Source organism: Pteropus medius, unplaced genomic scaffold (genome assembly GCF_902729225.1).
Source record: "Pteropus medius unplaced genomic scaffold, Ma_sr-lr_union100, whole genome shotgun sequence".
Classification (NCBI taxonomy): Eukaryota; Metazoa; Chordata; class Mammalia; order Chiroptera; family Pteropodidae; genus Pteropus; species Pteropus medius.
This window is the reverse complement of record NW_024354502.1, coordinates 8,650,422-8,674,228: the sequence shown is the minus strand read 5'-3', so window position 1 is coordinate 8,674,228 and position 23,807 is coordinate 8,650,422. Positions and strand designations below refer to the sequence as shown.

General features: G+C 38.0%; 1 protein-coding gene across 2 annotated transcripts in view; it reads left to right on the top strand.

The window, feature by feature from the left end:
• SLC30A8 (solute carrier family 30 member 8) overlaps window positions 1-23,807 on the top strand; it is a 122,465-nt gene that overhangs the window by 38,036 nt on the left and 60,622 nt on the right. For both annotated transcript variants that reach the window (XM_039853543.1, XM_039853542.1), the window contains exon 3: window positions 16,837-16,886. In XM_039853543.1, the coding sequence (XP_039709477.1) occupies window positions 16,837-16,886 (50 nt within the window). The remainder of the gene's footprint in view (window positions 1-16,836; window positions 16,887-23,807) is intronic.

Sequence of the window (23,807 nt, the reverse complement as noted above, 5' to 3'; positions counted from 1 at the left end):
CCAAACTAAAGTTTGTGGAGGAGAAAGTCCTTGTCAATGCAAATCCACATATAGTTTTTGCATTTAGTCTGAGGAGGGAGGTGGTGTCAGAGGCCGCTCATGAGCCCTTTGGGAAAGATAAAATTTTGTGGTTCTTTGGTTTTATTTCAGATACTCTCTCCCATGTCGTGTGCAATGTTCATTACTTGGAAGAATGGATGTCTACACTTAGATGTTTCTAAATGTAGGGAGCCATTGCTATAGAGTGAGGGACCCAGAAATTCTGGTCAGATGACATGGCCTAGAGATTCAGTAATAATTCTGGTACCGTACTGTGTGATTTCAAAACCAAGTAATTCCAACTTTTGAGCTACAGACAGATTCTCATTTATAGAATGAGAATAGCACTATATCAGAAGCTAGCAACCTGTGGCCCATAGGTCAAATTCAGCCTACCTCCTCTTTTTGTATGGATCATAAAGTAGGACTACATACATACATACATATAACATATATACAACATATATATATTTAAATTCTTACATGGTTAAAAAAGTGACATTTTGCAACATATAAAAATTAAAATTAGATGAAGTTCAAATTTCAGTGTCCATATATAACATTTTATCAGAACACAGACACATTCGTACATTTTCACATATCTATGGTTGCTCTTGTGCTACAAAGGTAGAGTTATTGAGACAAAGTGGTTGAGACAAAGACCATGTGTCCTACTAGCCTAAAATATACACTATTTAGTCCTTTATAGATAGAGTTCTGCCAATCCCTCAACTATACTTTCTTCGCCTTACTTAAGAAACAGTTGTGGGGAGAAAAGTCTAGAAAGCCTGTGAAAGAATTTTTCATACTACAGAACACTTATGAACCTGGGAAATAATAATAACAATAATGATGATGATGATAGTAGTAATGATAATATTGTTTTTACATTGGAATTATATTTATGGGAGTCTGACTATCCAACAGTTAGTCATGACTAACTGACCCCTAAATAATTTGACTCCACGGACTTTTAATTGACTGGATGGATGCATTATTAGTTGAGAGATGAGAGAAAGGACTGCTGTAATTAACTTGGCTGCCATGAAAGTTGCTCCTTCAAAAATACAGCCAAATCGTAGCCTGGGAAATGCATTTGTAAGAGAGTGCATATTAAACAAAAAACTGAGAATAATAAGCCGCATTGATTTAGAAAAACATAAGAAAACATCTGCTCTTTGGTTGAAATTTTTCCAAATGGGAAATCCTAGTTTAAAATGCAGTAAAAGCAAGTTGCTTAGCTAGAATTCATGGAGCATCTACTATTTACAGAGTAATGAGCTGTGGAAAGAATCATGTAATTGGCATGTCTTGTCTTAGACAGCCCTTTTTGCCTTGAGGCCATTTCTTGACATTCCCACATCCCTACCCATGAATGATATCATGCCTGAACTTCTGGGCAAAAGCCCAATTCTGGATCTTTCTTCATTTCTTCTCTAGCACATTGGTTTAGTTGGATGATAGACAGCTGTGGTGGACAAATCCTAACAGAGGGGTTAAAGTTCTATTGCAAAAGTTACTTGAGTGGCAGGACAAAGTGTGTGCTTAATTCCAACAACAGTGAGGTGTGTTAAAGTTTTCTAACTGGGGGTGAGGAAGGAGATTGGGGCTGAATTTAAGGATGATTAATCTGGTAGCTCTTTGTAAGATGGACTGGAATGGGTGAAGGTAGAGAGATCAATGGGGTAGTTTTCCCAGGAGGTTAGACAAAGTAATGAGGCTCTGAATTAGTGTGGATGCAGAAGGGGAGAACAGACATGAGAATCAGTGCAGAAGCAATTGATTAAATGTGGGAGTTAAAGAAGAAGAAGAGCTTTGAGCTACAAACGCCTTTAATGAAAGCAGGGAAATTAGGAGGAAGAGTGGTGTTGGAGATCATGAGTTTGGTTTTGGTTATGTTGAACTGAAAACTGAAAACATCAGCAGGACTTGCAGACTGAGTGGTCCAAATAGTGGATGGAGATGTTCTAGAGCCCAGAGCTCACTCTCCAGAGATAGTGGTAGAGATGAGAAAGGAGAAGGAAGTTTGCATTGAGCTCAGATGCCAACTACAAGAGAGGAAGAGAGTGGGAACAATCTAGAAAGCCAGAGAAACATTTCAGTTTCATCTTAAAAAACATGATGAACAAAGGAAAGGACAAGTGCGTGATATTAGTACTAGGCAGAAAGAGAAATAATGTTGGAGAGTATGGCACTGGGACATGGAAGGTGTTGATAAATTATCACATATTCTGCAGAGAGATGTGTGAAGTAGCTGATGATGCTTATTTGAGCTTACCAGGAGGATGCCACATGGGTGTGAAGTGACTCTGCAGCTGACAACTGCTGAGCAGACCATTCTGCTTATCAACGGGGATTTACAATGTGTTCTCAGGGGTATATGCAATACCAGCAATTACTGAGGAGGGGTCAGTTCAGCAGGGGTGATCACAGGACACTGATCAAAGAGAGATGACAGGACACAGATTTTATCCTTTGATGCCAGCAGGATGAGTCATCACCAGGCCGTAAAAGGACACTACACCAGTGATCAAGGTAGCTAGAGAAGAACACAAGGATCTATGTGTGGGAAATCGATACCTTCTCACCCTGCCATCTGGAGGCCATGTGAGCCCTCCTTTCCCACGACCCAGTGAGTCAGTCAGTATCCTCACATGTACCAATCAGTGTCAATGAGATCCACTGAGGCTTGTTTGTGGTAGGACCCCTGGGAAAATGCATACTTTTTTCCCTTTTGGTACTTTGGGCAATGAAGAGGAGACTGCCCTGGACTTCTAGAGGGTCACCTTGTGGAGCCTGAAGGTGAAGCCAAAGATCCAGAAAGGAAAAGCTGAGAGAGAAAGAGAAGCCAAGCCTTCATGACGTCTTTTAACCTCCTGCATCTAGTTTTGTATGAAAACCTCCTCAACTGGATCTTAGTTAAATAAGGCAATAGACGATTTTCGTGCTCAGCCAGTTGGAGGGCTGTTTTTGTTTGTTTGTTTGATGTTTGTTTTATCTCTTTGAAAGAGTCTTCACTCTTTCTCTATGACTGTGGGAAAACTATGTAATCTCTCAGTTATATAGGACTCATTTTTTTTCTTTCATTCATTCATTTATTCACTCATTCAATACATAAAACTTAGGTGCACATCGACAAGCATCATTCATTCATTCTGTTGAGAACATGTGTAATTGAAGAGGGTGGCATGTGTGATTCCCTCTGAGAAATCCCAGCTTCAGTCTCCACCTGTCTTACTGACTTGGGTCACATGCCCATCCCTGGGTCAACCACTATGGCCAGGAGAATGTAATGCTCTAACTGACCAAGCCAGATCATGTGATTTCTAATTCTTTTAAGTTTGCAAACAGATTGGCTTTCAAGTTTAACAAGAATCCATTTTAACAGCACAAGGGAAGTCTATACAATGTAAAGTGGCCATCCACTCTGGAGGACTCACATTTCTTTGATACCCAGAAAATGCAGATGCCTACAGACAGTGTCATCTGATGAAGCTTTTTGTTGAAACTTATGTTAAGTGATCATTCTCTAACTTTTGGGGACTGCATATGAGCAATGTAGTAATTTTATTGATGACTAGATCGTGTTTCTCATTTCTCCCATAACCCATCGTAGGAAGGCAAGAAGACACACAGTGTCTTCTTAATAATGAGTTTGCATAGTAATAAAATTAAAAAGTAACAAACAGTATACACAAATATGAAAGTATTCTATAGTTAATTCCCTAAGCCAAGATTAAGTGTGTGTTTCTTTCTTTTTTTTTTTTTAATGATGTTTTACTGAGCAGAGGGACAGAAAGTGAGGGGTTTCTTAATTGAAGGTAAGTTTAGGCTGCTAAGTTTCACTAGATAATGGAGGATTCTAAATTGACTACAGTGGTGAAGAACAGGACAACTGTATAAAAATTTACCTACTATTTCCAAGAAGATCAGAAATATCTTGGCCTGTATAAGACTTTGAACAGATTTATTTTTTATATAAAAAGTTAAAAAACGTTGGAAGTCATTCCTAATGAAAATCAATCCTTTTGTTCTATTATGCATTGATGAAAGAAGTTTCATGATCATTAGAATGATTGAAGTCTGAATTCTTTTTAATGAATATTACATTTCTACCCATTAATAGGAGGAACTGCAGCCAGCCAGATTTGAACCCCGTTTTCATTACCTGTAGTGTTTCCATCAGGGGTTCTAGGAGTTAACCCCTCTGAGCCTGTTTGTAGTGCTGTAGGAGGAGGAGAACCTCACTAGCAAAATGAAATGTTGGGCAAATGAAAATAAGAAATGGTCTTCAGATCAAAGAAAGACAGGCTAAAAGTGAGATGGAATAATCAAATGGGATGATTATTCTAAAACAAGGATGATCATGCCCTTAAAAATTGGAAGAAAAGTCATACTGTGATGGCATTTTCTGCTACTTCATCCATTCTCCTCGTTCAGCGATTGGGCATTTAATAATTGTCTTTATCTTCTCAATTGCTTCCCTACTCATGTTCCGCATCTCAATGGGCGACATTACTTTCTTATCAACTGCTTAAGACAAAAGGCTGGTCATCGTCTTGGTTCCTCTTCTCTCTCTTCTTCAACTCTCACCTTCTACTGTATCTCTAAGCTTTGTCTAACTTTCCTTCCACATATCTCTGGAATCCTCTCTTTTTTTTTTTTTTTTTGCCATCCATTCTGCTACTTTCTTGGCTCAGAGAATTAACCACAGAATACTTTCATATTGTGTATACTGTCTGTTTTTTACTTTTTTATTTTATTACTATGCAAACCCATTATAAAAAAAAACACAAGAAATATATGCACAGTAAAAGAAAGCTATAAAGAGTAGCTATAATCCCACCTACATTTCAGATTCTTATTAAAAAGGAATTAGAAATGAGACTATAAAAAGCAATAAAATTGCTTTTTTTGTTTAAAGTTATGTCAGCTTTTGCAAAACCATCTCACGGTGTTCCAAAATTAAAAATATAGGAGATATTTATTTTCAACCAAAGAGTTATCTCAGTTAATTATCGCATACCACCTTTCTGAGTATTTAGCACATAGCAAATGCTAAATCAATACTCATTCAGTTGAAACACAAATGACAAAACTTACCAAAACTGAATATGTTATGGGAAAGAATATGTTGATGGCCCTCAGTGTCAATGCATCCCAATTTAGAGGGTCAGGGGCTGACATCTGTGGAGTCCCAGAAAAGAGTGCCATGGAGGCCTGGATAACAAAAGTCAAAATATTTTTGTTTTAAATCAAGTTAACAAACTTAAAATGTTTTATCTTCATATATTGGTAAATATATCTTCATCATAACTTGGAAGACTACATTTGAATCTAGAATTATTGACTTCTTCAGACTTCTGCTCTGGAAGATGATGGTGCTGGGAAAACCCACAGGTTGTTTGTCCCTACAGTGGCTGTGTCCTTGTGCCCTGAGGCATCTCAGCTGCACAGTCCGTCCATGAGAAATAGGCCCAAAGAAGCCCACATGCACCCTGAAAGTGGGGTTACTTTTTAGTTGTGGTATGGTTTATACATATAATTTAATTTTTTAAATCATCTCTTCCTCTTAAAAATACATCTTGATGTTTATCCACTTATATGTGATTCTTTTTCAGGTTTTGTTTCTTCATTTACTTCCAGGAGAAGACTTTCAAGCTTTCTTTTTTTTTTTTTTTTGCATCTGTATTGTAGGATAAAACCGAAATCAGTCAGAGACATGTCTTCTTAGAAGGTATCTGTTAATGATGCTAAGAAACAATCTGCTCCAGTATTTGAGCTCTAGTAGCTCAAATAACTATTTTTTCCCCCTCGGAATTCTGTGGGTTGGCTGTGCAGTTCCACTGGTGGTTTTGTCGGAGCTTTTTCGTGAGGCCGCATTCAGGTGGAGGGCCATCTGGGCTGGAAGGTCCAATATGGCTTGACTCGCACGCCTGGCTGTTGGTGCTGGCTGTAGACCGAGGCACCCATTCCTCCACATGGCCTCTTATCCTCTGTACGCTGGACCGGCTTCCTTCTGTGCCTGGTCAGGGCAGCATTCCAAGAGGGCAAAAGGAGAAGCCGCAAAGTCTCCTAAATCCTGAGGTTTATGGTTCCCATAACATCATGTCTGTCGCATTCTATTTATTGGTCAAAGCTAGACACAGGTCAGCCCATATTTAAGAAGGGAAATACACTCTATCTTTAGATGAAAGTAGTTATAAAATATTGTGACCATGTTTCTCCAATCTGCCATAGGATCGTAGTTCTTTTTTTTGTTTGTTTGTTTGCCTGAAGAGCAGATTATTAAAAAGTATTATGTAGATGGTTTCAGCAAATTACCTTCCCATCTTCATTCTGTATTTCTGTCTTCCTAAGTTTAAAATAATTCATTTCAGATCTTGATGGTGGGTTATATACCAAAATTATGATTTAATTACAAAACAACAAAAATTTGAAGGTTCTAAGATTTTTTTTTATTGGAATTGAACCTATAAATTTATGCTTTGAAAATTTTAAAAAACGATAGTAGAAAATAATTTGTGGTAATAAGACATATATACCTAAATAAACTAGAGACTAAATATATACCTAAATAAACTAGAGACTAAATTGAACACCAGACACCTTATTTCCGATGATTCTTTATAAAAGAAGAATCCATAAAAGATAGGAACTCAGTGTTTACTAATACTAGAGAAGTAAAATAGTAAAATTGAAAACATGTTTAATATTACTACTAATGAAAGAAATGCAAATTAGAACAAGATAGGTTTTCTTCACCAATCGAAATGGCAAAATTAAAAATAGGAAAATGTCTAGTATTGGTTGAGTCTGTACTGAAATGGGCACTCTTATGTACTTTCTGGAGAATTTGGCCTATGTACCAAGAACTTTATCAGTGTGTTTAGATCTTTTAATCCAGTAATTCTAACCCTAGGAATTTATAAGACACTTACGAGATAAATACAAATAGTGATATATGAGGATATTTGAAAGAGAAAAAAAATAATTTATAGGCTTTAAATAAATTATATCTTGTTGATGAAATGCTACAAGGGCATAAAAAAACATGCCACAGGCAAAAACTGTTAATAACGTGGTCATTGTAATTTTGACTGAAAGTTTAGGATGTAAAACTGTCTACTACATTTCTCACTCTAATACACATCCACACACTAGTTGCTCTCTATTTGCCGGCCTCCCATCAGACTGATTTTCCACTCTTGTCTGCTTTGCTAAGTGCCCTGAGAGGCTGACTCTTACTGTATTTTGGGAGATTCTTCAGCAGAGGGCTTCCAGCTGGACTCTTCCAATTGGTTTTGGCCAATAGAAGGCACTAGCATAAGATTGGCGGGTTAGAGAAGAAAGCGACCTTGTATTTGATTTCTTCCCCCTTTGGCGATAAAAGTAATCTGGTGTTTGATTTCTTACCTCCTTGGTACCAAATCTATGGCTCTTCACCCATGACTACAGCTCCTGCCAAGTAACTACTATTTTCTCCCTGTTGCCCCTGGCTACGGAGTGGTAACAGCTGCCCACACGTGCCATTCTCTGTCTGCTTCACCACGCCTTGTCTCATCCCCTGTCCCTGCTCACGCTTCTGGAAGCAGTCCCTTCACGAAGTCTCTTCATTGGAACCACCTTTATTTGAATTTGATTTCCTACCAACCTAGAATATTCTCTAACCTAAAAGGTACCTCTTATGAAAAACTGATTAAAACTTGTAAGTAACAGATTATTTATTTCCCGAAGGAGAAAGTTTTCAGTTTTTGAGGTATTGAATGGGATGAATAGGATTTCGGACGAAATTTTTAAGAGACTGTGGTATTGAAAATATTAACAGGAGTTTTCTTCTGGATGGTAATATTTATGTTTGACTTTTATTTTCTCTTATATGCTTTTTTATTTTTTTGCATTTTTATATTTTTAAAATTTTAACACGACTACATTATACAAAGAAAACAAGATAAAGCTTTTTAAAAAGTGACTATTTCTAGATGAAATTGAACTAATGTGCATTTTAGCATTGTTTATACCACACTAACACTATGTAGATGTCACTGTGGTTGAAAATACATTTTATCATTTGTTTTTCTGTGAAACGAGTAGGTAACCATCACCACGCCATTCTGATTTTACCTAGTAGGAAATGGGAGCTTAGAGAATGAAAGTGATTTGCCCAATTTCCACAGTTAGTAATGAGAATTGGAAGCTAGATCTTCTAACTCATTCATGTTCAATTCTTTTCTCTAATGTGAATGTTGTGTAGACCCAAGTTGTGGAGTGTACCATTATTATAAAAGCTGATGATGCTTGAACTTTAAGATTTTACTTAGAAAACAATCGTATATATTTAAATTAGATATTTCCCATCATAAAAATAAATATGCTCATTTGGAAAATGTAGATATTGTGAATGCATTTTAAAAGCCTATTCTCAATAACACTGGCTATTAGAATATGCTCATACTTCTTTTTGTTATTTTGTAAGAGGTAACATTTCTTTCTTAATACCTAGCATATATCTAATCAAGGATAAAATTTACCATATCACCATAAAAAGGCTGTCCAATTCTTCACATTCCTTACTTTTTTTAACTCCTTTTCTCGACTCTCCTTCACAGCGCCCCATGCAGTATTTTATGATTTCTAATTACCTACCTTTGATTTTATTTTCCTCACTCATTCCTAGATGTTTTATGGACCCATCTATATCCGCTGTTTTGTCAGTCTCTACATGAAAGAGACATAAAAAGGGAAACCCAACTGAGAATATCCTAATACAGCAATAGCAATGTACCCCTGACAAAGAAAAAATTTGTTCAAATCCCAAATCCTACTTTTCCAAGACTATAGGGGCCCTTCTGACCCATTTTTGTCTTAGCAATTCAAATCTTCATTTCATGTATCCAAACTCCAGCGTTTTTGTGCATGTAAAATTCTCATTAAATTCTATGGCATCTTTGCGTATAAACTATATGGTGTCTGACATTCACGTGTGATGTGAGCGTGGTGTGTCTGGAGCTTTCGGTTGCTGAAGACTGCTTTATATCTTTTGATTTCTGGATCATTTTTCTGCATTTCAATAGCCACCATTGTGGTTCTACTTGAAAAATGTTCGTTTTGCACTTTTTTAAAGTAGATGCAATTCCGCATGGTTGAGCGCATTCACGCAACTTCCAAGACTAGCGCTTTTTGTCAGTAGCATTGCTTCTCTTGTTCCTTCACTATTTCTTTCTATTCTGCAAATGGTTCTTGCTTTTTGCCTTTACGTAGGTCACATTCTTTAAAAAAATTTCTTCTGAAATACTATTCATCCTGTTCAATACCATTTCACCTTAAATATTCAAAACTCTTTCCCTCTGGAAAATAAATAACCTCTTACGTATGAGTTTTAACCAGTTTCTCATAAGAGATCTGTTTTAGGTTAGAGAATACTCTGGTCTCAGTCACTTGGCTCATAAAACTCAATGGCACAGAGGATGATAATGCTCTTCTGTGGTTTTGTGCTCACGTAAGTTTTCTGTCAACCCCTCCACGAACAGTGCAGGAGGATGCTGTGTGAAATCTGACAGTCTGCTCGCTCTGTCCTGTGCACCTATGAGTTAAGGTAAATGACACAGGACAACTGACTTCCTCTTGCCTCAGGAGAGCAGGCAGCAGGCAACACAGCACTTGGTTCATGCAGAGGCTCTTTTTTCCCTCTGATGGGAGGTGGGAGACTTCTGATAGTACGACACGAAGGAGGCAAACGCCAACCGTGGGAGAAAGGTGATTCCTGCCCACGGTACTTTCAGAATGAAGTATAAGTTTGTGCTTAAGTTGTTATGATTTTAGGGCAATGGAGAATTTGGAATCTGTTTCTGAGTGATGAGTTTTACCTGAGTTGGAGAGCACATTGTTTAGCCCCACGGCCCGTTCATGGATTTGCACACAGTGGTTTTACTATGAGGCATGGGAAAAGAGAATGAACACTGGAGTCAGGCAATCTGAGTTCTGGAGTGGACTTGTGGATTTGGGCAAGTTTCAGCCAGCCTGGCCCTTAGTGTGTTCATCTGTAAGACAGGAGTAACTGCTTTTAACCTACCTCCCTCAGATGAGGTAGTATATGGTAACTGTGCTTAGAAAATTGTTGCCTGCTATACATACAGTTATCCTTTACGTACAAAGGTAAAGGATTATCAATTCACTGGGCATCAATGTTACAGCTATTTCTATCATTAATATATTGACAATCTTCAAGTCTTTATTATCAACTCGTCTCCTCCTGAGCTCAGATCTATATTTTCAACTACCCGCTCAATGTGCAGGTTGAGTGCATTCACACAACTTCCTTTAGGTCGAATGTAACTAAAGGCACATTCAATTTGGTTTGCCTCAAATGATGCTTGTGATCTTTCGAAGCTGCTCTTTTTCCTATATTTTGTTTAATGAAAACACTATATTCCTCATCACTTAAGACATATATCTGGGAGGCATCCTCCACTCTCTTTCATCATTCGTATCTTTTAAATAAGACCCATTTATCTGCCTCTGTAACACTTAACTCCATCTGTTCCTCTCCATTACCATCTGTGTCCTAGGTTAGGGCCCCTGTCATTGTGGAAGAAACAGGCTTCTTGGTTTAGAATGAATTTCCTGAAATTATGCATTAGTTTTTTTCCCCCAAAGATGTCTATAGAGAGGAAGGCAACACCAATGATTAACACTTTGAAATTCATACCTCTTATATAGTGGAGGAGTTCCAGAAAGAAGTCAGAGAATTTACAATGTCAGTGAGTAAACTCGATTTTCTGCAACAAACATAATCTAGCAAGTAAAAATTCCTATAACAAATGAACAGTGAGTAAAATATATCTAGCCACAAACATGCCAAACAAGCTTGCAGTAACCTGCAAATTAAGGGATACATTCCATAGGAGAAAATTACAAATCTTAGTGGTTAGAAAACAAAGTATTGCAGGAAATTTTGTCCCCTTGTTAGCAAACTGGCCAGAATCTAATTCTAAAATAACAATATATGGAGTTCTGTAGCTTTAATTTCATTCACTATACCTGATTAATTCTCTTTATTTACCATGTTTTTGTGGTAATGGGTTTGCAAATATTTTTCAACTTTCTCCCATATTTTTATAACAAATCATGATGTTTAGCCTAGCTCTTTGGAGTCTTAAGGGCTCTTGTGCCAACAACTTTCCTTCCTCTTGAGATTTCTCATAAAATGCCATTGTGATATGTGCTCTGTGGTTCCAACTGCAAATTTAATCAAATTTGGGTGGTCTTATGATTTCCTATTTCCATATACTCTTTTACTGAACTATTTAAATAGCCTTCTTATTGGTCCATAGTATCACTTTCCTCTAATTCATTCTCCAGATTGATTTTTCTAAAATGCAAATGTAATCAAGTCACTTTCCTGATCCAAACCCTTTAGTGGGGTTTGGAAGCCTATAAAATGCAAATGAAAAACCTTAGCATGGTATACAAGTGTCTCTATGATCTTGTCTCTCTTGTGTCATACTAGTCTATGTACTTCCTTATCCCTTCTGTTTCTGATATCTTACATCTCAGCCTTTTAAACTACTTGTAGTTACCTGGATACACCATGTGGGTCCACGTCTCTATTTTCACCTGGAATTTCCTCTCTTACAACTTTCTCTTGCTCTTCCCTTCCTGGCGAAATCCTGCTCCATTCTCCCTGCCCCCCTTTTTTTGTATTTAAAAAAAAATTTTCAATTTGAAATAATTTCATACTTTAAAAAGTCACAAAATAAAATAGTACAAAATGCTTGCTCTTCATCTGGAGTCCCAGGGCTTCTAAGTGCTATTCAATTATATCATGCCAGGTATAATAATAAAGTTTGTCATAAGCATTTCCTATCAAATTCAGGTTAACGCCAATTTCCAAACATCTCTGGTTAAATGAGTATCTCAGGAGGAGTAAGTCTCCTTTTCTGTATTTACTGAAATGGAAGAGCTACTGTTTTTTTCCCTTTGGGAGGACAACAAAAAATAAGGGCAGTTACCTATGAAATTGGTTCCCTCTGCCTTTTCTTGGTGATTCAGAAATTTAAACTACAGTGAATTCTGAGCAATAAAGTGATTCATTAAGAGGAGTGAAGAAAATTGCAAAGCTAGCCGCCATAGTCATAGTACCACCTCTCTTGCACTCTGATCACCTAAGAAAGAGAGAAAAAAAAAAAGGACTGGGCACTTCCAGGAAGACCAGGCTGTCATTAACCAGAGGGAGTATTCCTTTCTCTAAGACAGCTTTGTTGGGATTCAGTTACTTTTTTTGCCTCTTCTGTTTCTTTCATTAAACTACAGCTCACCCTCTTTTAGTCATTATCTCATTTATCTGTCTCCACTGGACTCTGATCTCTTTAGGAAGAAGGTCAAGTCTTAATCATTTTCCTTTTTTGGCAGCACCTATTACAGTGCCTGGCAAAGACTAGAAATTCAAAGATGTTTGTTGACTGACTGACTGATTGATGAACTAAATTAATGAAGTGTAGCAGAAGTGAGCAAGGTGACCTTGAGGTTTGTGAGATATCTTTAGAAGGGATATCTTGGCACTAAAAAAAAAAAAGCAGCTCTATTCTTGTGACAACTCTTGATAGTATATGTTCTATTTCTCTAAATCTTCTTGGCTGATGTCACTAGTTATAAGATGTTTAAAGAACTGGGATGGTTTTTGAAATCTGCAAAATTATTAGCAGATGTAGCATTTGAGAGACCACCATCATGTATCCTGAAATGTTGGTGGTTCTACCTGTCAGATGCTGGCAGCATCCCACCCTGTGAATTTTAAGGCCTGAGCTATAGGTATGTTTTGTCTATGGTTATTGAAGGAGTTCTGGTTAAAAGACTGTATTCTTAATCCCTATTTTTCAACCAAAGAAGTAACCCTAAAATTTTTCATTAAAATAACTGATGGTAAGTCAGATGGTAAGTTTTTTAATAGAGCAAGTTTTAAAAAGTAACAGGAGAAGCAACATTTCTCCTTCTCTATCAACTCTCCATGAGTCTAAGCACTGAGGCAGATGCTCTTAAGTGACTCCTGTTTGATCGCTCCTAAGTTATTGGCCACTGGTGGTCTATTCACTCTACACAGGTTAGGCTTTAGAATCTCCTAAGGAATTTTAAAAAAATATAGATGTCAGGGCTCTGGCTTGTGATAACCAAGATGTGGCCTTAGATAGATATTTCAGAGTTTCTGCACTTCGAGTTTCTGATTCTTTTCACCATTCTAAAAAGAATAAAAGACTCTCAGAATGGCTTGCAGAGTCAACCTCTGACTCCCAACCATGAATCAAAACAGTACAGGTATTTATTGAAAAAAATCCATGTATAAGTAGACCTGTGCAGTTCAAATCTGTGTCGTCCAAGGGTCAACTGTACTTTATTTCATCAACTGCAAGATTCACATCTTCTATATTAAGGTCTCTGAAACTGGGATGTATCTTTCAATTGATGGCATTTCATAATCCCTCTAGGGAGGCAATAGTTGTGAAGTGGTTGGCATCACCTATACACACATTCCAAATGCCAGCATCGGCACCTGCTAAGTGGGTGTCAACAGCTTGGAAGGACATCCTGGGGGCAGGAGCAGAGCACTCTTTTAACCGCAAGATACCAACTGTTGCTCAGAGTATTGGTAATATTTCTAGTGCTAGAGTCAATAAAGGGTAGCGCCACACAATTGTAAAACCACAGTCAGGAGAGCTCCAGCAAAAGCTTTTCATGATATTATGGGTTATTTTAGGAAGTGCTTCATCATCATCACTTTTCATGGAGGAGGATATTGTGTGGAAGAGCTTGGAAATCCATGAGACTAAGTGGAAAAGCAATGAAGATTAGGACTCTAAATTTTGAAGAAGTTATAGGAACAACCTTAACCAATTTATTTCACTTACATTTTTTTATGTATGCGCAAAGATGATTTATGATTAAAAAATCTATGTTTAATTAAGCTGAAAGCACTCTTCAAATAAGCATAACATAAAATTCTAAGTGATAAGAAAGCCTTAGGTTATAGCTTAATCAGCAGCATTTTTTCTTTCTTTCTTAATGTGTCAAAATAATGGAGCTTCTTACTACTGATGGACTCATATTCTGTGAAATGAAATTATGACAATCTAGAGCTTACTGCTTCCTTCTACGTGCCACTTTTGAAGCATGTCACATATATTAACTCATTTAATTTTCTCAAAACCCTAGGAAATAGGTGCTATTTCTATTCTCATTGTAGAGAAAAGGAATAAAGTCACAGAGGTATGACTGACTCTTGACTACTTTCTAAATTTGTGACCCAGGACACTCCTTCCAGGAAACTCAGTTCCTCCTGTGCAAAATAAGCATCATAAAGCCCACCTCACAAGGCTGTTGTGAAGATTAAATTAGTTAACATTGGATTAGGGCTCTACTGTTATGACTCATTTAACCTAAACAATCTCTTTAAAGGTCCTGTCTTCAAATACTGTCACACTGGGGGTTAGAGCTTTAACATAGGAATTTGGGGGATGTAATTCGGTCCATAACAATGGGAAATAGTGGGGCCCTGGTGAGCCGGAAAGTAAGTGTCCTGTCCTTCGAAAGAAGAGCAGCCACTACCGAGTCCCCATCAATTACCACCACAAGGAAGGCCCAGCACTGTCAGGTCTGATTTTTTAATTCTCACTCGGAATACAAATTTTTAAGGGAAATCTTCCAATTTTGAAGATTGGCACCTAATCAAAAACTAAGTCTGTGGCTGGCTGGTGGATTTTAAAGTCTGGTTTAAGTAGGCAGTAACAGCAGGTTTACAGTGATGGCTTATTCTTGTAGCTTTTCCTGCTGCTCACATCCCTAGGTACTATTTCAGTAGAAACACTCATGGAGCATTTGAGTTGTACCGAAGTAGTAACCCAGCCCCAGTCATCCATAGGGTCAGAGGTCATTTTGTTGTCATTCATTATCTCCCTGAGATAGAATGAGTAGAGTTTTGAGAAATCATCTGGCCTTCAACAAACTTATAAACTGTAATTGGTTCCACTAAGATAGAAACATATAACTATATTTTAAAAAAATCAATAGCCTCAGTCAATTATTAAAGTAGGTTAATAGCTACTGAGTGTCCAAGGACGAATGCCATATATGCAGCGATCCATACCCTGCTTTAATTATAATCGGTCTAGGTCTTTAAAGCACAGGGCATTATCTAGGTGAACTATGTAATGACTCCCTAATGATGAAAAGTAACGTGTATTTACAGGGATAGTAAGAAAGAATCAAGTGATTAAAAGAGAAAAAAATAGCTGATCACAGAAAATGTTCTTCCGAGGAATTTTAAGACTGCTGAGTCCCAGAATTTCAGCATTTCAGGTAACAGAAATTCAACCAGGTGGGTGATTGAGGACCAGTCTGAAAGATCCCATAAGAGGCAAGTGGCAGGTGTCCAGACATGGATGTTTACCATTATGATGTAATGCGGACAATTTGGATATGGACCCAGGAATTAAAGCTGGGCAGTCTAACTCCAAATGTGTGCCTTGGACAAGGAGCTTCTGTACAAGGATGTCAAAGATGATTTACAGTTCTTGTGGATACATAAGAAAGAAGATTAAAATATTTATTGGGCAAGCATAAAAATAAAACAGAATAACTCCAAGAGTCTGCAGATTTTGGATTAGGGATAGTGGATAAACTGAGCAGTCTGGAACTGCTCTCTCTTCCTTGCACATGAGCTGAGTCAAGTCATGGCTCTTTGGAGAACGTTCCTCATATTTGATGTCAAAGTATAGAGGATTAACTACAATCAGACATCCTATTTCCCAAATCAAGTCTTTGTTGGAAAGATGAGTCTGTTACACTTGGTACTGGACTGCCTGACAACCCCAGCGGCCCCAGAATCATCCCTGTGAAGCTCTTTTATATCTTCCTGGGAACTAACAATTGCAAGTGTCAGGAAACTCAATCCTGGTGAGAGATGGTGAGTGCTCCTGCTAGGACTCCCCTGCAGAAAAAGAGTACTCTAGTTCTTAGGCAGGGGGTTAGGAGAAGAAAACTGGATGGCTATGCCACTTATAACACTTTGGCCCCTGCACTCCGACAGGAGGCTCCTGCTTTAAAAGTGAAGCCAAAAATTTAAACACTCTCTACTCGTATATTAACTAACTGCTGGTGTGGAACTTCCCTTAGGAACCTCAAGCTCGCTCACTTCCGAAGGCGCACCTCTCCCCTCTCCCCTCTCCCGCCCTAAAGTCTGGCTATCGATTTTTACCTCTTGGGACTCTTCCAGGAGAGGTGTGCTGTCTTTTGTACCTGGAATTTTGTACCTGTTCTTTCTGCATGGAACAATCTTGATAACTCCTAATAAATTTTTGAGGACTAACCTTATGTATTAACTCCTCTGGGAGGCGCTGTCCTCGCTTATTCTTTCATGCATTCCCCAAATATTTATATAAAGGACCCGTTCTGTGCTAGGAGCTACTAAATGCCTGGGCATGGATTTTATCCCAGCCCCTAAGGTGGCCCATAGCACCTGTAATTAGCTCTATAACTTGCCACATTGTATTGAATTTGCTTTTCATGTAACTGTCTCTCCCCCTAGACCGAGAGTACCATCTGGGCAAAACTAATGTCTTCTTTACAGTTTTGTTGTAACAGCCAGCTCAACACAACATATAGAAAAGGTATTCAGAAAATATCTCTAGAATGAATGGATGAATGAACCATTTCTTCTCAAATCCTTTCTTCACTCTTAGAACACAAAACAGTTTGATTAGATTCACAATTAATCTGAAAACACCTCTTTTCTTCTTTTGCAATTAGGGTGGCGGAGCATCTTCATCTCGGCAGACGCCTGACTACCTGCCCACAAGGTAAAACCACAGCAGTTCTTCCCGAATCTCTAACTAGATCTTCCTGATGTAACTAACCTCTCCAGCTTTAATGGGTCCAGAGAACACAATGCTAAAGCTCTCTTAACATGTCCCTAGGTCCCTTTTCTTACTGTAATGTATCTTGAAAGAGTACTGACAAAACCAATTTCAAGGTGAGGAAGTATACAATTATGCACACACTGGAGACAGACAGGGATTGTGTTTCCTGTAGAGAATCTCTCTTTACCTTTTCAGAAGTCTTTATTCCAAATTACTAAATGCCCATGTAGTTCCAAGGGAGAAAAGCTTGATTTCCAGCCAGCTTTCAGGTTCTGCCCTACCTCCTTAGCGGGTCTTGGCATTGTCACAGCAAGCATACGGTAAAACTCAATAAATATTTGTTGAACTGAATTTTGGTAGTAAGGAAAATGAACCCTGTAGAGTCTCACAAAGACACATTGGTCAGAAGCTATATTAGTATTTAATCAGTTTAGAACCTTCAGGACCAAAAATATGATGGATAAAAATTAGCCACAGAAATTCTTTGTTATATATTTCCCCTCACTGACTTTCTCCTCTTTAACTTCTAGCCACATGGACAAATCTTTTAAGGTAATAAAACGAAGCTATTTCTATGAGCTATGTGAATATAGTTCAATTGACCTGGACTTTGGTTTTGGTTTTGGGGCTGATCCAATAGCTAATATATTATGTACATTATAAAGTATTGAGAGAATGCTCCTGGGGCTCTTGCTACGATTCTCGGGGACAGGCAATGGTGTTCAAAGTAACAGAAAAGACCAAGGACCCTATCGTATCTTTTCTTACTCTTTTATTTCCCCGTATTAGCCAATCATTCATGCTGAAAATGATAACATAGAAGGAATGAGAAAGATAGGGCAACCTTTGTTCCTCCCCTACCCCCCCGTTTTCTTATTCAACCTTAATCATGTATAAGCCAAAGGTAGAGAGTATGGGCAAAATTATAACAAGAAGTGGAATAAAAATAGTTGAGTTAGTTTTGCACAGCATTTCCATTGTTCTGGTAAGAACAAAAAATAAATGCTTGGATAAGCTATGAAATAGGAATTGAAAGAGGAATAATTTCGGTGATTCTGCATATGAGCTAAACGCTTTTCGATTTGCATTTAAAACTGACGCTGTACAATTTAGACAGTAAAATTCATGCTAAAACTTCAATTTAAAATTTTTCTTTGCTGAGAACCAATGAAGCAGCAGATTAAAGAATCATGATAAGTTGCGGGAGAAGATATGGACTCGTTCTCACGGCCCAGGTATCTTCTTCCTCTTGGAACAAAAGTAGCTGGTGACAAATACATCTTTGGCTCCTCTTAGACCATAGTTTGACAGCTGCTGGACCCACAACTTTGGCAGCTTACTTAAAAAAAAAAAATTCAAGGTGTGGAGATGGGGTTTGAATCTTCAACCAAATTAGCCAAATGTGCCCCCTATCTTATCGAATCCCATCTGGTCATGGTTGGTTCTCCTAGAATACTTCTCTCCCATTGCTCCTCAGTGGCCCACATCCCCCAAAGTTGTTCTAGCAGATGCAAAAACCTATATTATATTGGCTTATACATTTTAGAAGTTTGGTCCTTGCTAGTAGGAGATTATTATTTTTTTATTTGCTCAACTGTTTTGTCCTATTAAAATAACATTTACTAACACTAAGAATTAAAACTTTCTTGAGGACGGGATTTATTGTTAGAAAAATACTCTTATTTTTTCTTAGAATGGTACTTGCTTGACATAAATTTGGCATTCACTCTGCTTTCCCCATCTCCCAAACCGAGTTAATCACAAAGTGAATTAAACAACAACACTGTACGGATGATGTCCCATGGGATAATGAGATGGTCAGAACCTCTCAATAAGCCTTTCCAAAATTCTACTGCTTCATCCACTCAACCACATATTCAGTATTTGCTGAGGGCCCTCTGCTTGCTGGGCAGTGAGGCAGACACTGGATGTGAATGATGCAAGACAGGTTCAGCCTTTGTGGAGCTCAGTTCATCATCAGTGGGAGGCACATAAGATTATCGACTAATCATAAATTTAAATAATTACAAAATGTGCTTAGTATTTTGAAGTAAATGTATTAAAACTTTTAGCATCATAGAACAGGAAGTCAGACCTACTTGGTGAAAGAGGGTTCAGGGAAGTTTTTCCTAAGGGTGTGATGAGCTGAAGTGCTAAGCTTTTGTAGAGAGAGCCAACAGCTCTTAACTTTTTTTACACATTTTGGGACTCATCCTTTCATCAACTCTTTGTCTTACACCAGCAATTGTGGTCATAGTTGTGGCCATGGATTCTGGAAAGGAGAATACAGTCTTGATGGTAGTTTCTCTTCTGCACTTGGGTTTGAATTTTGCCCCTTTCCAAGGACATGGCTGGGGAGGAGAGTCCGCCTTCTCTGCAGAAGTGCTAGGTTTGGTGACTACATTAGGAGGCCACTGCCACTCCCCATCTATGTGCATGGCAGACATTGCTAATCAATAGAAGCACCTGTTCTTGCTGAGCTTAGATGAACAATTCTTAGAAAATGTCCAAGCAATTTGGAAAATTGCTTCTTCCAAATCACAAGAATTGTAACGAGGAATGAAAACCACTTGCCATCCCACATCTCACATCCCGCATCCCACCTTTTGCCTTGCTTGGGAAGTGGAGCACAGCTGGTTAAGTACGCGTGGGGCAACTGGATGCTTCTAGTGCCGTGGGTCTGCCCCTGACTTAGGATTCATGTAACCTTCAGGTCAAAGAAATCTCTTCTTCTATCTTTCTGCCAGGCACACTCTGACACGGTCCCAGCCTCCAGGAAGCACATGCATAATTATTAAATTAACAGTGTAAACTGCTTAGAATAGTATTTGGCTCCTAGCATTTGCAAAATGGATATAAATAAATACTAATTAATAAACAATAAATAACTATCAGTTTAAACTCTCATCATTATTGATGAAGTTTTCTCCAGATATTTCAACAGGTTTATCACACAAAAGGTCAAGAACATGCATTCTGATCAAGCAGAACAAGCTGGCAGGCCCACCTCTCTTTGTCCTGCCCCAGGTGTAAGAATGGCAATGTCAGAAACACTCTACTCAAAAGCTCTCACAGAGTATGAACACTTCTGTCCTTTAACCTTTGTCTTCTTATGGGATAGATTCTTGGGAAAGAACATGACTTCCTCCTTGCCCCAAATCTGTGTCAGGGAAAAACTGCTACTGAATATACTACATGGACACTGAATGTTCAGCAATGCTCTTATGGGGAAGGGTGGATGGTCCATTGTAATCAAAAAGAAAAGATGCAGATATTCACTCTATTTGAGGCATAATTTTGGTTTCATGTCAGAGATGTTTGGGTTATCTGTTGGTATAGATACATGTTAATAACATAAACTTCTGTTGAGATTCCACATGAATTTTTAATTAGTGAAGGCCTGTGGCTACCACTTCCTGATCTTATCAATGACTGGACAAACTAGATCCTCTACCGATGCTAGTCCACCTCATTTCTGCACATTTTTTCCCCTTGGTATAACCTATTACTCATAGACCCAGAGAGTGGAACCATCTAGTCCAGGAGTTTATCTATCACATTTTGAGGGGCACAGGGATCCACGGGGAACTATCCGGGGGATGAACAGATAGATAGACTGAGCTGTCTCAACTCCAAATTCCAATAGTGCCATTTTTGTCCACTGAATTTAACTGGAGTTACATATAAATATGTTTTTTAAAAAAATTTCTAGTGCTAAAAGAATATTTGGAAACCATTAATAGTTCTAGTTTTCGCTTTGTAGATGAGACAGCACCAGAGAGGAAAAATGACTGGCTCCAGAATGAGACATAACTCAGATCCAGGCCTTCAGGCTCATAGGCAAGGCACCTAAAGTTCTGCTTTCAGAATGTCCTGCCTCTGGCCTTTGCCTCCTCTCAGGAAAAGCAGCTTTTCTAGTGGATTTTTGCCTTGGGAACATCACAATTAAGAATTTCTAAATCTATTCATTTAAGATCAGATACTCACATTTGGCTGAATTTTCTGAGACGCTTCTGAATACAGAAGTAATTGAGAAATGCCTCCAGACATAAAATGGCAGAAAGTATCAGCAGAACCGAAGTTGAGATTCAACTCAGAAAACGTAAAATACCACCCAGAGAAGGGGGAAAAAGAATCCTGGAAAGCTAGCTGCAAGAATGACACGGCAGTACTAGGCTGAAAAGTACATTTGTGTTCATAATGAATCCAGTAACAGAAAATAAACAGACTCTTTGAGATGGGGCATGAGAAGACACCAAGTCACAGTGTATTAGGGAGACTGTTCCTCTGGTCTTAGGTAATACAGTTCTTAGAAAAAAAATGCTACTCCATTTTGTTAGCTCAGCAGCAAAGGATAGAGATGAATGGAAGGAAGTTCTCAGCACAGCAATAAATGGAACAGATAATTGGCTTCTGGAGAAAAAGGTAAAAATGCATAATGCTATTGAGGGACTGTCATGATAGCTTCCCATTACAATGCTAGAAACCAAAGACACCAAATGGGGAGTGAAATTACTTGGGTGCACTGAGATTTAGTGGAATATGATTGCATACGGTTAAGAATATCAGAAGATAGGTTAAACTTGGGGATAAAGTTCTAGTAGAGAGAATCAATATCTCAGCAAATTGAATCACTGTGCTAGAAGTAGGGGAAGCTTAATATAAAGTATAAGATATGTATCTTTCCTCATAAACTTCTAGCTATGGGATGTCTCCAGCTAAATCATTTTTCTTTTTTCCTTGAAGAGTCTTTATTCTCTCCTGAGGGTCTCTGCATTTGCTGTTTCTTTTGTCTAGATTAGTCATTGCCTACCTCTTCTTCCGCCTCTTCAAGATCTTTGAATGACTGGTTCCTTCTTATTATTCAGGTCTCATGTCTCAGCTAAAATATCAACTCCCATTTAAAACAATGAGACTCTGAGTAGTAAAGTAACCTGACAACTATCACACAGTGTCTTACTCCAGAACCCAAGCTTTTCAGTTTCAATACTGCTTTACTAAATAAGAAACATATATTTCAATTACAGGAAAAATAACGTACTGATGTCATAGGAGACAGAGATGTAAGAGCCTCCATCTTAAGTTTAGAAACGGTCAACCAATGAGGAAGCACCGAGTGCCCACAAGTCATCATTTGGTGCATCCTGAAGAAAGCTTTATGACAAAAATAGACAGAACCTTGTGAGAGCCACCAGTTTATAGAATGGCAAATAGATGGGCTTTCTATAAAGTTTACCAAAATAATTTAAATAGGATCCCTGAGAGCTAAATATCATCATCAGTCTCTTTTGGGAAAATGAGCATGCATTAACCAACTAGGGTCTTATTAATAAAATAACAAATTTTGAGTACTGTATTATTAAATAGGACATAGTGTTTATTGAGTATTTGTTTTAGAGCCATACATTGAACTAAATATTGTACATGCTGTATCTCATTTAATCTTTACTACAACCCTGTGAGGTTTAGGTTCTATTGTTATGTGTCAATTTTACAGATGAGGGAAGTGAGGTTTAGACAGGTTGGATAACTTTCCAAATGTAACACTGCTAGCAAATAATTTATCAATTTCACAAATACTTATTAGAATTCCACCAGACTATAGGGGGTAGAAAACAATCTTTATAACTCAGTGTTTTTGGCAATGATGAAAATGTTTTATAATTTGCACCATTTAATACTATAGCCGCTAGATGTGGCTACTGAACACTTGAAGTGTAGCTAGTGTGACTGAGGAACTGAATTTTAATTTTCACCTAATTTTAATTAATTTAGATTTGCTTTAAATATCCAAATGAGGCTACTGTGTTAAGCAGTGTAATTCTACATTATATAGTTTCTTTAACTAAGACCAAGAGAAAAGCGGATCTGATTATTGCTTCAGAGAATATTAGGGTAGAGAATATTAGAATATTCTGGAGTCGTTTGGCCAACCTTCTTCTAGAGATGAGGATTCAGAAGTCAAATGAGTCGCTAAAGGTTAAAGCTTGTTAGCAGCAGCACGGGCCCCAGAACTTGGACTGGCTAACTCCCCGTCCAGTGTTTATTCCCATAGCTTGTACTACCTCCCCCTCTAATTAGACCACTCAATTTTCCACTTGGAATCTCCCGACCATTTTGACTATAATTAACAAACACATCTAAAAATGGAACTCAACCATGCACATGGTTTCAGAATGATTATATCTTGCCTGCACCAAGGCAGAATAATTTGGCATTTTATCCTTCAGAAGCCAGTTGGCTTGGGACATGCCTATCACCTCTGCAATGCTGTCAATGGGCTGTTCTCTCCAGTCATGCACGACTCCCATATGCTTTACGGAAGAGAAAGGACCCATTTTATCTGCACAACATTTAGTCGTCAGTACTTTATTTGGAGGAAAACGCCATTTGGTTCATATGATATACTTTTTGACATAACGCCTTCTTCGATAAATCTCTAGGTGACAGAAACAGAGTGAGCAGAGGATCCTAAGACTTTCCCACATGCCACTGATTGGCTTTCTTATACTCTGAATGTTTCTTTGTTCATTTCCACAGTGCCAAACAAACAGATTTATAGTGAGTGTACTTTTGCCAGGATATAGTCCTTGTTAAAATGAGCTGGAAACCATTTTGTACTATGCGAGAGCAAGATGTCATATTGACTCTGTATTTAATTTAATATCAAAGTATAAAATATAGATTGGGAGGCATTCAGAGGAAAGTCTGCCTTTGCTTTTTTTAAAGTAAATTTAAAAACAACGGCAATCGGCTGCTGCATGAATGAGCCTGTGTCATGCAATGTGCATTGAATGTGAGGAGATTGAGAGAGTCTCTGAGATGAGAACAATTGAATAATATAATTTTAAACATGCTTTG